We start from the raw sequence: 12,385 nt of genomic DNA, 5'->3' as shown, positions 1-12,385 counted from the left end.
ACTCATGGAAAATAAATAAGACATAAAATAGGCACTGCCTCAACAGTTTCAGCCACTGCAATTTCATGACCAAAACTGAAAAAAAAAAAAAAAGAAGGAATATTTGACTCCAGCACCAAAATGTTCAGTCTTAAGGGAAGATAACTGGCCTCACTGGAGTAACTCACAGAGAAGGCCCCTGCTCTGCACAGGGCACTCGTGTCTCCAGCTGCCCAGTGCTGCCACCACACTGACAGTTTGGGCTTTTTCTCTTTTTTTTTTACCTGGTTTGGATTTTTTTTCTTTGGAGGGAGGAAGGAGGAAAGACAGCACAGAAGCTTTGCATTGGCCTGTCTGTGTGCTTTCTTTTTTATTTTGGTGGTGGTTCTGTTTGCTTTTGTTGTTGCTCTTTTAAATGCAGTTGTACTTCTTACCATCTTGGCACTGAAGTGGCCATGAGCAAGCTCTCCTACAAAAGTGAGTTTCTTGGGTTGTGATCTCTGGAGAAGATGCTTTTTCACTCCTTCTATGGCTCTCATATAGTCTTCCAAGAGTCTGTAAAGTAAAATCATTCCCTGTTGGCTCACACACATGCAATAAGGATATATTTAATCATAGATGATGTTCTATACAATTCTTCTGGAGACCTATTTCAGTCTAAAGAACAATATTTAAGCAAATGTGAAAACCAACCAAAAAAACCCTCAAAGTTACCATCACCTGGTCGTTAGTTATCACTACCATGGAGCAATATTCAGTTTACTTGTCAAGTCAACTCAGATTTAAGTACTAAAGAAAACATACCCCCAACTCTGTTGTTACTAAGAGTAACCAGATTTTATTTCAGGAATCCTTAAAATTACAGTAACTGAAATCACAGAAAATCTAGGCAACTAAGGACCTCTTGGAGGTCTGTACTGTAATGCTCTGCTCTGAAGCAGATTTGGTTAGATCAGGTTGCCTGAGGGCTTATCTGAGCAATTTTCCAGTATCTCCATCCAAAGATGTAGTAGTCTCTCCACCAAAAAATGAGATCCAAGGACTTTGAGCAAGCTTTTAAATTGTTTTACCACTCTCACTGTGAAACATTGTTTCACACTATTAACCTGGAATTTCCCTTGTTTCAAAGCACATATCTGGAAGACACAGTCTGGAGTCATCATTCTGAGGCTCCCAAGATGCCACTGTTTGTGGCCACAGAGACCCTGGTTCTTGGTTCACAGTGAGGTATCACTCTGAAAAAGCAACTTTCTGATACCACCTTTCTTTGTAGAGATGTGTCTGCTCTGATACTAAGAAATGCCCTAGAGAGGCACCCTGTCACTTTGTACCTATTAAACCTCTCCACAGGACCAAGTCCAACACAATTAGCTTATAAGCAGGAAAAAAATGCTTAATTTTTTTTCTGTTTTGGAGGAATCCTTTCCAACACCTCCTATTCCTCTGCTCCTTGCAAACATTCTCTTCCACTCATCCAGTGCATATAAGAGAAACATAAGAGACCTAAAGCAAATTTTACACAAACATTAAACTTCAGTCTCATTTCTAAGTAAAGTTATTCCTTATGGACTAAATCACCCACCTCAACAATCTTGTAGGATTCACCTTTCCCTAACAAACCCAGAGAAAACACAAACATTGCTGGGGAAGTATCATCAGTATTTCAGAAGCATCTAATTAAGCTCTGTAACTACTGCAAAGACTTCATTCTCTTCTGTCTCTAACACTCCTCACATCTGATGTGCTGAGGAAGAAACATTTTCTGAGGAGTTTTGAGACTAAGCCTAACTCCCATGCTGTTTTTACATCCAGTTACCACAGCTCCCTCTTGCTTGCTTAACCTCCTTTTAAAAACAGATATTTTCACTAGACCATTGAGCAGGTACATGATTTTTTGAGCAGCAAACTGCAACAGAAAATTCCACAGCTGGCACAACTCTCATGGATGTGAGAAATGGACAGAACTTACTCATTCTCCTTTTTCCCCCCCTGAATCCACTGCTTGAGCAGGTACTCGTAGTAGCTGTCAGCTCTGGCTCCCAGAGTGTAGACACCCAGGTGGGTGAACTGCCCACTGTTGGTGTTTATGAACATGGGCACCAGGCCGTCGTTCTTCCCTGAGAGGGTGTGGACATGCCTCATCACCTCATCCACAGCTTTCTGAAACAAAGGGAACAGCAGACATATGAGAAATGCACTGAACTGTGGCTAGTAAATTCAGGCTGGCAAACATTCTATTGATAACTATTCTTTCTCAAATTAGCATCACAGGGACATCAAGGTCAGCTCATGCAGTATATTAAATACAGGACTGCAAACCTCCTGACTCTCAAAACGTGATGTTCTGGGTACATTTAAGTACACTGAAATCATTACAGCCATCTCCTCTCCTTCACATAAGCTCACTCAAAAGCCAGGCATGGGACTGTGATGTGATTTACTCCTATCTGCAAAGTAAAAGTCCAGCTAAAATAACAACTTCATCCAATAGCTAACACTTCCTTAAACAACTGCACTCTTCAAAGTCTGGGCTCTGCATACAGTACAATAAAACAGGTAACATCAAGCAAAAAGAAGGGTGGAAAATACTCTTTATTACACTTTATTTCAACTAACTTTTCTTTACACTGTGACCTGCTGTCAGACCCTTCTCTAGGAAGTCACATTTTGATTCCTTGCATGGCAACACCAAGGTTTTGTTCTCTGCATTTTGTTCAGGGCAATGGCATCAAGAAACTGCACACAGAATTCTACCAACATTAAGTCACAGTCCCCTGCCGAGCTTAATGCTGCTTCAAAATCTGACAGCCTCATCTCAAACAAAAAGAGTCAGTGACAAAAAACTGGGGTGGGGGTTGGGGTGGCGTTTGGTTTGTGTTTGCTGTGGAGAGGTTTTGCTGTTGGTTTTTTCTTTAAGTCAAAAAGCTGTTTCTGAGAGAGAAAAATAATTATTCATTTATTACAATTATTCATAGATTATATTAATTCTGAGCGAGAAAAATATTTCAATTATTCATACAGTGTATTAATAATATAGTATATAATTATATTATAATTATTACTTATATAAATTAATATAATAGTTATATATGATTAATATAATATGTTATATCATATATTAAATTATTCTTCATTTGTTCCAGGTCTTTAAGAAAATGACTGGAATTGTTTCTCCCCTCAGCTGGAGTTTCACAACCCATCCAGCACCGCCTGGAGAGCAGGGAGAGCACAGGTACCATGGTGAGAGGAGGCAAGGGAGAAAGTGGGCTGGTGGGTCTGTACCTGGAAGCTCTGGTCCCCCGTGAGGCGGGAGAGCTCCCTGAACTCCAGCTGGATGCTGGTGACCTCGGCCACGGTGCTGTCGGAGGTCCAGCGCGGGGGGTGCGCCGTGCCCCGGCCCAGGTTCACGTCCGAGTAGGGCACCTTGGAGGGCGTCCGGAACGCCGGCAGCAGCCTCTGCCCCAGGTCTTTCTGAAGGAAAGCCACGAGCACAGGACAGACAGACAAAAGGAAAAATAAATATACCCTCACAGCCTTTATATCCTCTTTCAGGAAGCAGGCAGAAAAAGAGAGAATAGTGGCTTAGTTTTCCAGAGTGCAAGAAAGCCGAGAGCTCAAAAGGGTGATGGATTTATTCACAGCAACGACTACAGAGCTCCTGCCTTGCTCCTGGTTTGCATGCTGCCTTTGTCTGCAACCCTGATGTCACTCTGAAGGCACTGACTGCACCTAGGCTCATCTAAAGACGTGGTGGCAAAAGGCAACTGTTATGCCTTGCCAGACATTTAGTTCCTCTTTGTTATGGTCAGCTCTTCATCAGCAGAACAGGCATATAGGAATACCTGGTAAAAGACCAGCATGCTCTGAGGTTACCCAGAGAGGAAAAAGAAGTGCAGGCATAAAAGATTAATGGTAAATTACTTTCCCACCACTTGAAATATGAAGCTGTTAAAACCCAGCACCATTTAACTCTCTGATCAATCTTCCCCCAACTCTGTCCAATACAGAACACATCATTCAGGTGATCTGTCAAAGCAGTCACTCACAGCTTTCTCCAGGAAGAGGCTGTCTCCAGAGAGATGGTAGGTGCTCAGCAAGCCCCCCAGGATACGAATAGTACTCTCAAACAGGTTCACATCCACATTTTTATCAAATACCAAATCGTTTGCTACCCATTTTCTTGCTTCCTCAAACTCTGCAAAGTATAAGATGTAGTTCAGTTAAAAACTTCTGGCATGTTCCAACACCCAGACCAGAGACATTGGTACTCCATAAATCTATGACTGTTACCTAGATCTGCCTACAAGGGTCATAAATTTAGGTGGAGCACTAAAATGAAAAGCACATGCTAAGAGACTAATATTGGCTTAAATCTTATATAGCATACACAACAGATACATACAGACAAATATCCAGCAAAATAAAAAATTCCTAATAGTCTTTAAAAAAAAAAAGAAATTGAGGAATTCTTTGTTAAAATGGTCCAGAAACTGAAATCTTTTTAAGTCCATCCACTTGTCAGACAGTTTAATTTCCACAGAGCTGCCTTTTATTAACTTTTTTTAAACCAAAGGTGTCACCTACCAAGATAACAGCCAACATTTTCAGTTAACAGCCATTAACACCTTTAGCCTGGCAACCACCTGAGGAACCTGCCTGCAGCTTCAGCACTTAACCCACAAAATCCCAACGACCTGCAGTTTTTTCTCCAGGAAGAGCTTATCACACTTCTGAATCAAAAAGTAATGTAAAAAACCCCAAAACGTTTTGGATTCACTGCTCAGCCTATCAGCAGCATGGCTCAGTGACTGCTTCTGCAGAGTCTGACCCCGTGGTGCATGTGAGTTAGCAGGAGCCACCTCCAGCTCCCCCACACCTTCCAGAAACCCCTGCCTGTCAGCAGGCACAGAACCACCACTGCTTTCACAGAAATGGAACGTGTCCCACAGAGTAACTCCACAGCAAAATGATGCCTCTGTGTCCTCATGTGAAAAAAACATCCTTGATTTTGGCTAAGCACTGGATTTTGGGCTGACTGAGGACCACAGACATCTCACTGCCAGATGTTAGCACTGTCTGGCAGCACAAGAGAAAGGCAAGGTCCTCTTAGGACAGACTGACAACCTCCAACAAAACTTACATTTATACAGCATTTTTTATTCAGAAGAAACCCCAGGAGCTTCCTAAGGCAATCAGCAGAAGAACTGCTATGAAATATGAAGAAGCCTTCACCAAGGACTCATTTTCAACACATCCAAATTACTAATAATTTATTTTAAAAGCTCTATGCAGCTGACAGTTTTTTATGAAGAAAAAAAAAGCAGCACACTGTCAACTTGATGGAACTTCCAGATAGCCTGCCCAGGCCTCAAGCTGCAGACACAATATGGAGCTTTCATTTTATTTAATATTTCACACAAATTTTAAAAAGGTAGAAGAGAACCTTGAAGGACTTTCACTGTTTACCATACCCTTACTAGCAGCTCTGTTCTTCCTATCTTGATACCAAAAAATTGCATGATTGGTAGATAGCCACCTTTGTGGACTTTTATCAAGGTTAAACAGACACAGTCCCATGATTTTTTTTAAATACCACTAAAAAAACCCCGCACCACAAAATAATGATTAAGGAAGGTTTTTTTGCAACAGAACTGCAGAATTTTTGGGTACGTTTTTAAAATATGTTCAAAATTTTTTTCTCAAAGTCACTTCCAGAAGAACTGAATAAATGCAGACAGCAGAGCAGTTCAGAAGGAGGTACTGAACACGCCAGGGTTTCAGCACAGGAACAAAACATCACCAGGCTTATTAACAGATTCCTCAATTTCTAGCAGATATATCCACTGTTACATGAAACAGCAGAATACTTTTTTTTTTGCTAAAAGTTCCATTCCAAGAAGAATGGTGTCCTTTAACATAGTTGGGGTTTTTTTTCATGTTTAGTTTTCACCCTCACAGGAAAACTAAACTTATTGCCCACACATCATGAACAGTCCCCTCAAAGAACTCTGAAATCTCCTGCCTGAAAACGAGGAACTACTTCAGAGAGGGAAAAAGAGGATAAAAATTACCTTCTTTTAAGCCTAAAATCCACATGGTGTCCAAGGCATCAACTAAGGTCAGCCCAAGTCCAAACCACTCGCTGTAGGACTTGGAGAGAGGCTTCAGCTCGTCGTGGCCCCAGGCGAAGTCCCTGTAGCCCCGCCAGGCGTGGCGGAACGCTTCCACCACAGCCAGCTGCCGCTCGGTCACGGGCACTGCAAGGGGGCAACAGCACCTGGCTCAGCCTGCACCCACACCAGGCACCACTGTGCTGCACCCCACTCAAGATAAACTTTTCCCAAGCTAAACCATCAGTGTAAAGGAAAAACCATCCTTAGATTAGTCTTCCCGCTGCAGGGTAACAAGTCAGTGTTTCCGGTCAGTAATCTGGCCAGCTAGAAACAAGAGATCTCTCACTGGCAAAAAAAGTCACTTCTGCAAATAAAACATGCAAATAATCACACGCCTGGTTGTTAGATAGGTATCACTAAAGCTCAAAGACCTGAAAGTCAGGAAATACCAGAATTAAGGTTGCTTAAATCAGCCGTAATTCAGCGGCTGAAGAGATGCTTAACAACAGCCAGCCCTCGGCTAACTTACCACACACCATTTCTTCCTTCATCTCTGTCTGATTCATTGGTTTCTGCCAATTTTTTTTATTTAAAATAGAATTATTTCTCTTGAACTCTACATTTAATATAAAAAGGAAGAACATTTACATTTCCACCTTGGCAAAGCTCTGTCTTTTTCCAGTGAAATTTTTGCTCGTTATTTGCTATCAAGTTGATTTCATTCAACATGAAAAATTTCAACAACCCTGTCAGCTGAAATTTTGCAAAATTATAAACAAGGCTTTCTAGAGTGAGGAACACCAAGCAGCAGAACCAACCCTGTGTATATTCAGCTAGCAAAAGCCAAACACACATTGTAATATGCCACGTTTATCATATCAGAACTTTGGCCTTTGAGCCCAGAGAGCAGAACAGGTTCTTCACTCCACAAGGACAGCAGCTGCAAAACCAGCTCCTGCAGCCTTCTGGTGAGCCTTAAAAAGGGCTGTTTAATTTGGGGAGGAAATCACTGTGCCTGTATCTGCAGAACAAAAGGGAAGCCACTGCTGAAAAAGGAAGCTGTCCCTTTCAAGCCTTCTCTCTTCAGCTTGTCCTCTCCTGGGCAAAAGATGGAACCTTTACCTCCTCCCAGAGGCTACAGCTCAAAGATTTGCCACTAAAATTTATTTTCAGATTCTGAAGGCTAACACGTGTGAAGGCTGCCACAGTGGAATAGGACCCTGAAAGGCTTGGATGTACTAGGTAAATAACCTTTCTTACACTTTCTGTTTCCTTGAATTAAAATAAATAAGTAGAATTGATGTGTGCATAGAAGAATTGCACAACTTCAACCAGAAAAGTGAACAGAAACTAAAGTATCATTAACTGTATCTACCTGGTTCTTTCTGGTCTTCAGCTTCCACAGATGAAGGTTTTTCTGGCTCCTTTATTTTACTAGATGGAGGTTCAGTGCTCTGGTCAGGTTCTATCACTGCTCCTCTCCAGCTGCAAATAAAAAGGATTACAATGAAGGCTTAATTTGATCACAGAAAGTCACGTCAGTGAATTAGACTTATCTCTGCATTTAATTTTTCTTTGATAAAACAGGAGCTGGATTCTGTATTCAAGGATCAAATAACTATGCTGTCCACCAGGTAATTTTTCTACTCAAAGAAACAATTTTCAAAGAAATTTTACTGGATTAAGAAACTTGTCTTACAGTGTCTTGGAATTTCATTAAATATCTTGGCAATGAAATTTAATAAAGAACTTCTAAGATGAATTAAAACACCTGAGAATGGTGATTTTAATGGTGATTAAAACACCATGAGAACTATTTTCTTACCTACCCCTTCTGAACTGATCATAGGGGCCACTAACATTTAATAGTACCAAATCACAGTCATCAGAAAGCCATGAACAAGCACAAAGGGACAGCTACTCAGAGTCCTTCCTTTACTCCCGAGGGTTCACAAGACTCCTGTGCCACCCCAGATGCATAAATCAGCTTTTACAGGTTTTCATTAAGAACCTCCTGAAGGAGAGCTCTTTCAGGAGGGACTTCCAGGTCAAGCCAAGCTTGTAACAGATCAGTCAACCTTGACCATTTTGGTTAACATGTTACTGTTGTTCAGTGTGTTGTCTTTCAGTTCATGACACATCTCCTATGGGAATCAGGTTCACAGGACATGTCAAGTTCCTGTTGTTTAGAGTCAGTGTACCTCAGGACTTAAATAAATCCCATCATTTAATTTCTTACTTTCATTCTTTAAATTTGTACTCGCCTTCATTCTGCTTTCATTGCTCTCCTGTTTTCCTCTAACCACTCATTTAACCCAGTGAGTTATAGCATAAATGGAAGCACAGGAATAAAACACTTCAAGTCATCCTGAGACATTTCAGATAATACCAACAGCCAAAATGCTGATGCAGGCACAGTTCTGAGGCTATGAACAGCTCAGCTGTGCCAGTGCTGTGAAGGACACAAACATCAAGTATCCTTTTCCAAGTCAGACCCAGGTCCAAGACACTTGTGGCAGTATTATTGTATCCACACGAGTGTATCAATATTTGCTACAAAAGGAACAGCAGAAACCTACAGACACCTAAAATTCTCCTGAGTGTTAGAGCCTGTGAGTGTATTAGAAACACAGGCAGCCCTGCAGGGCTCCAACTCCTCTGCAGCTCTGTGATGCAAACAGTAGAAGCAGAAAAGCTGCACATTCATCAAAATTAAATAAATCAGCCGAAAAATATCAACAGCTGTGAGACCAGAGATGAGGAAAAAATAAATATGCAGGGAAAGAATTCAACCTGGGACACAGCCAAGAAAAAAAATGTGTAGTTTCACTGCAGCACCCAACAGATCGTGGCAGGGGTGAGACAGGCAGCGCTGTGCCTTGCTGGAAGGGTTCCTACCTGATGACAGATTTCTCAGTTTTCTCCTCTTTCTCAGGCTGGACTGGCTCTCCTGCAGCCCTGCTGCTCTCCTGGCGGGCCCTGAGGCGCACGTCCCGCCGCGGAGCCCTGACCTGGAGGCTGGAGGGGCCGCGCCGAAGGGGGGGAGCCTTGGGTGGCTTCTGAGGAAACAGAGAACAAGAGCCCTTGGTATGTGGCAGAGGTGGTAAAACTCCAAACCACAAATCAACAGCATCCTGAGGTTAAAGGTAAGTTCAGACAAATCTCATTTTGGTACTGCACCAGCATGCACGTTCTGTCCTGGATGGAAGGTAGGCTGAAGGTCCTTAAACTTCTCCAAAATTATCCATTTCTTAAATTTACACTGATAAATTACTTTTAAACTACCTCTACTGCTACCAGACGTTAACTTAACACAAGGCACTACCAGAGGACTGTAACAATAACTGATTCTGTTTTACCAGGCACAGTAAATTTTTATTAGAATTAGCAAAAAGCATGCCAAAAAAAAAAGCTTACACAATGCTCATATTAGTCAATACCAAGGATGACTGTGCAGGAACACATGCACACTTGTGCACGACGAGGGAAAGATTCAGTGTAAGATTTGATATTAACTGGAAATCTTGAAATTCATGAGGGAGCACCTCAGTAGCCAGTATCCCACTAACCCACAGTCAGCTCCTGGGTTTTCCCCCATCTCATCCCCCACAAACTTAACCCTTCAAAACCCACAGACATCTGTTCAGGTGGCTGCTGTTCTCCACCCCACCAGCAGCACTGTTGCAGCTCAGTGTGCCGTGTCTCCAGCCAGGGCTCTGCTGGGGCTCCCTGCAGCAGCAAGGCTGACACCCAGAGCATCCCACCCCACACACACCCATCACAGCAGGACACTGCACCCTCCAGCAAGGGGTCACTGTGACCCACGTCCTGGCACCCCCGGGTACCACAGGGATGAGGAAACAGTATGCTGAGCACTGAAATGAAAAGGTAAAGCCAAGCAATGCCACAGCAAAGGCCCTCCTCAGAGGAGAGCGTTCCACCCAGAGCAGACTAACTGCAGGTCACAGCTCCTCTGGAACCCAGCACTGCTTGCAGCTTTCACTGACTCTCTGGTAGCTCTATAAAACTCAATTCTTCTCATAGTACCTGTGGTGAAAGCTCTGGGTAGTCTCCAGGGTTGGCATCTGCTTTCTGGGGTGCTGGCAGAACAGCTGGATTAGCCAGCTTTAATCCAGGGATTTCTGGTTCTGCTCTCTGATCATCCAGTGACTTGTTTGTTAGACCTAGACACAGGACACTGCTCAGCACAAGGAATCGACAGTGCAGCCTCCAGCTGGAGACATGTACCAGTAATGCTGCACCCACCTCCTCAAAGTGCTTCCACTCACAAAACACTGACAAACACACACTACTTGTTAGACACAAGGCACCTTTCAGTATTAATGCTCTCCCTAATATACCAGGAGGCTGCTAAAAGGCACATGCTTTTTTTTTTAATTGCTATTATTTTAGCTTCTCATGCTTACATGCAGTAAGTCAACATCAAAGGTAATTGTGCCTTTGTATTGTAGAAAAACCTGGAATATCTGCTGGATAATCAAAACCAACAGATCATCTTACTCTGATGTTTAGGTCTGGATTGCCAATATCTACATATTAAGATAATTTTTAAAAAACCCTCACAGCCTCCAAATCTTAATCAACTAAACCAAAATGCTGCTCTCATCAAGACAAACAGTGAAACAGCCTATGAAAAAATATTTGATTAAGCAGAAACAAGTCACTGAAACATCACAAAAAAATCTCATAACTGCACTTTAATGGATACACCATTAAACTCATTGTCAATAAAAACTAAAGCTCGTTGTAAGAACTACAACATCTTAAATATACCACATTCCAGTAATTCTGAGCTCTACAGAACATACTTTTCCAGGGTTCTCCCATGCTTGTGTATGAAATGACTCCACAGACTGCCAAGAAGGCGAAGAGGAAGAGGATGACACTGCGCTGGAGCCGGGACAGCTGCTTCCATTTCTTCAGGAGAGACAAGAAGAACATCACTCAGCACGAAATCAAAAGCCAGCTCAGTCAAAAGTAAACTCTTATCAGTTCGTCCAGAGCAAGAAACACAAAACAAGTAGGTTTCACTGTAGCCCCCATTTCCAGCGGCAGACATCCACCGGCGCCGACTCCCGGCACAACTCTTGCTGTCTGACCCACACATCTGCCCAGGGGTCACCTGGGCAACAAGCCAGCAGCTTCTTCCAGCTCCCTGCTGGCTGGGGGGCACTGCAGGACACACGTGCAGAAGGAGAAACAGGAACAAGTAGCAGCAAAACTACCAACGTTACTGCGAGGACGATGAACGGCTCAAAACAAGCCAAGCACCCGTGACTGGGGAAGCAAAGGCCCCGCCTGCCTCTGAGGAGTGTCCGTGGAGCTGCCCCCCAGCACAGCTCCTGCCACCACAGTCACCAGCCCACGGCAGCACCAGAACGAGGGGAAACAACAGCACCACTCAAACCCCGTGTCTTCAAGTTTGGTTCTGGGGAAAAAAAGTGACTCTAAAACTGAAGCATAAACAACAAAATCCCTGAAAGGCAGGGAGTGAACCCTACGTTAGCCTGAGGGAAGTATCCTCCATTTAGGGAGAAAGCAGCTGGAGTTAAACGTGAGCTGCTAAATGATCGTTTTGTCAGTTTTCTAACAGTCCCACCAGGATTCACCAGAGCAGCACTTTGCTTCCATTGCTGGTTCTGGCATGCAGAGAGGGCGCTTCAGCGGCAAGGCCACCCTTGGGAACCAGCTACAGTTTCCTGCAGCCACTCGCAGCTCTTCCCGTGCTCCTCACCCTCCAGGAACAACCAGGAGCTGGACACGTTTCAGCGAAGAACTGCCAACGAGCTGCGGGGCTCCACAGCGCCCCTTCCCTGCTCTCCTCTGCCCTGCCGGCGCTCCAGGCCCCCGGCCACCCTGCCCCGCACAGGCTGCGGGCTGCCCAGGCCACTCCTCCACTGCCAGCTCCACCTGAACAACAAACGCCATCCCCCCAGCCGCCCTGGGTTCCCTCAGAGCACGGTGGGGAGAGAGGCACTGACCGCAGTTATCCCGGGCTGGGCAGGGATGAGGCACAAGAACACATTCACAGCCACCTTACTTTTTCTGGTGACAAAGAACAAGGGTAAGAGGAACATGGAAACATCTTCTGTGCTATTCCCACGTTTCCTGAATTGTTAGTAGAGAGAAGCTGCCATACTGTCCCCCAAAACAAGCTCTTCATGTGCTTCATCTGACCCCCTGCAAGCCTCTCTAGGTGGCTGTACCTCATCCCCCAGCTGCAACAAGGGTCCCTTTGACTCACACTTTCCCACCCTGCCTCTCCAGCCCAG

General features: G+C 43.9%; 1 protein-coding gene across 1 annotated transcript; it reads right to left on the bottom strand.

Moving 5' to 3' along the window:
• Positions 1 to 413: 413 nt before the first annotated feature.
• Positions 414 to 12,041, bottom strand: LOC103770701 (endoplasmic reticulum mannosyl-oligosaccharide 1,2-alpha-mannosidase-like; the record flags this gene model as incomplete). The annotated part of the gene is made up of 11 exons (XM_008937975.1): positions 11,848 to 12,041; positions 11,171 to 11,285; positions 10,922 to 11,030; positions 10,140 to 10,276; positions 8,991 to 9,151; positions 7,468 to 7,577; positions 6,051 to 6,236; positions 4,026 to 4,174; positions 3,262 to 3,450; positions 1,949 to 2,139; positions 414 to 534 (listed from the first exon to the last, which is right to left on the bottom strand). Coding segments are annotated over exons 1-11 (1,662 nt in total), but the record flags the coding sequence as incomplete, so codon positions are not given.
• Between the last annotated feature and the right edge of the window lie 344 nt (positions 12,042 to 12,385).

Source organism: Merops nubicus, unplaced genomic scaffold (genome assembly GCF_000691845.1).
Source record: "Merops nubicus isolate BGI_N331 unplaced genomic scaffold, ASM69184v1 scaffold25443, whole genome shotgun sequence".
Taxonomy (NCBI): domain Eukaryota; kingdom Metazoa; phylum Chordata; class Aves; order Coraciiformes; family Meropidae; genus Merops; species Merops nubicus.
This window is presented reverse-complemented; position numbering and strand designations above follow the sequence as displayed.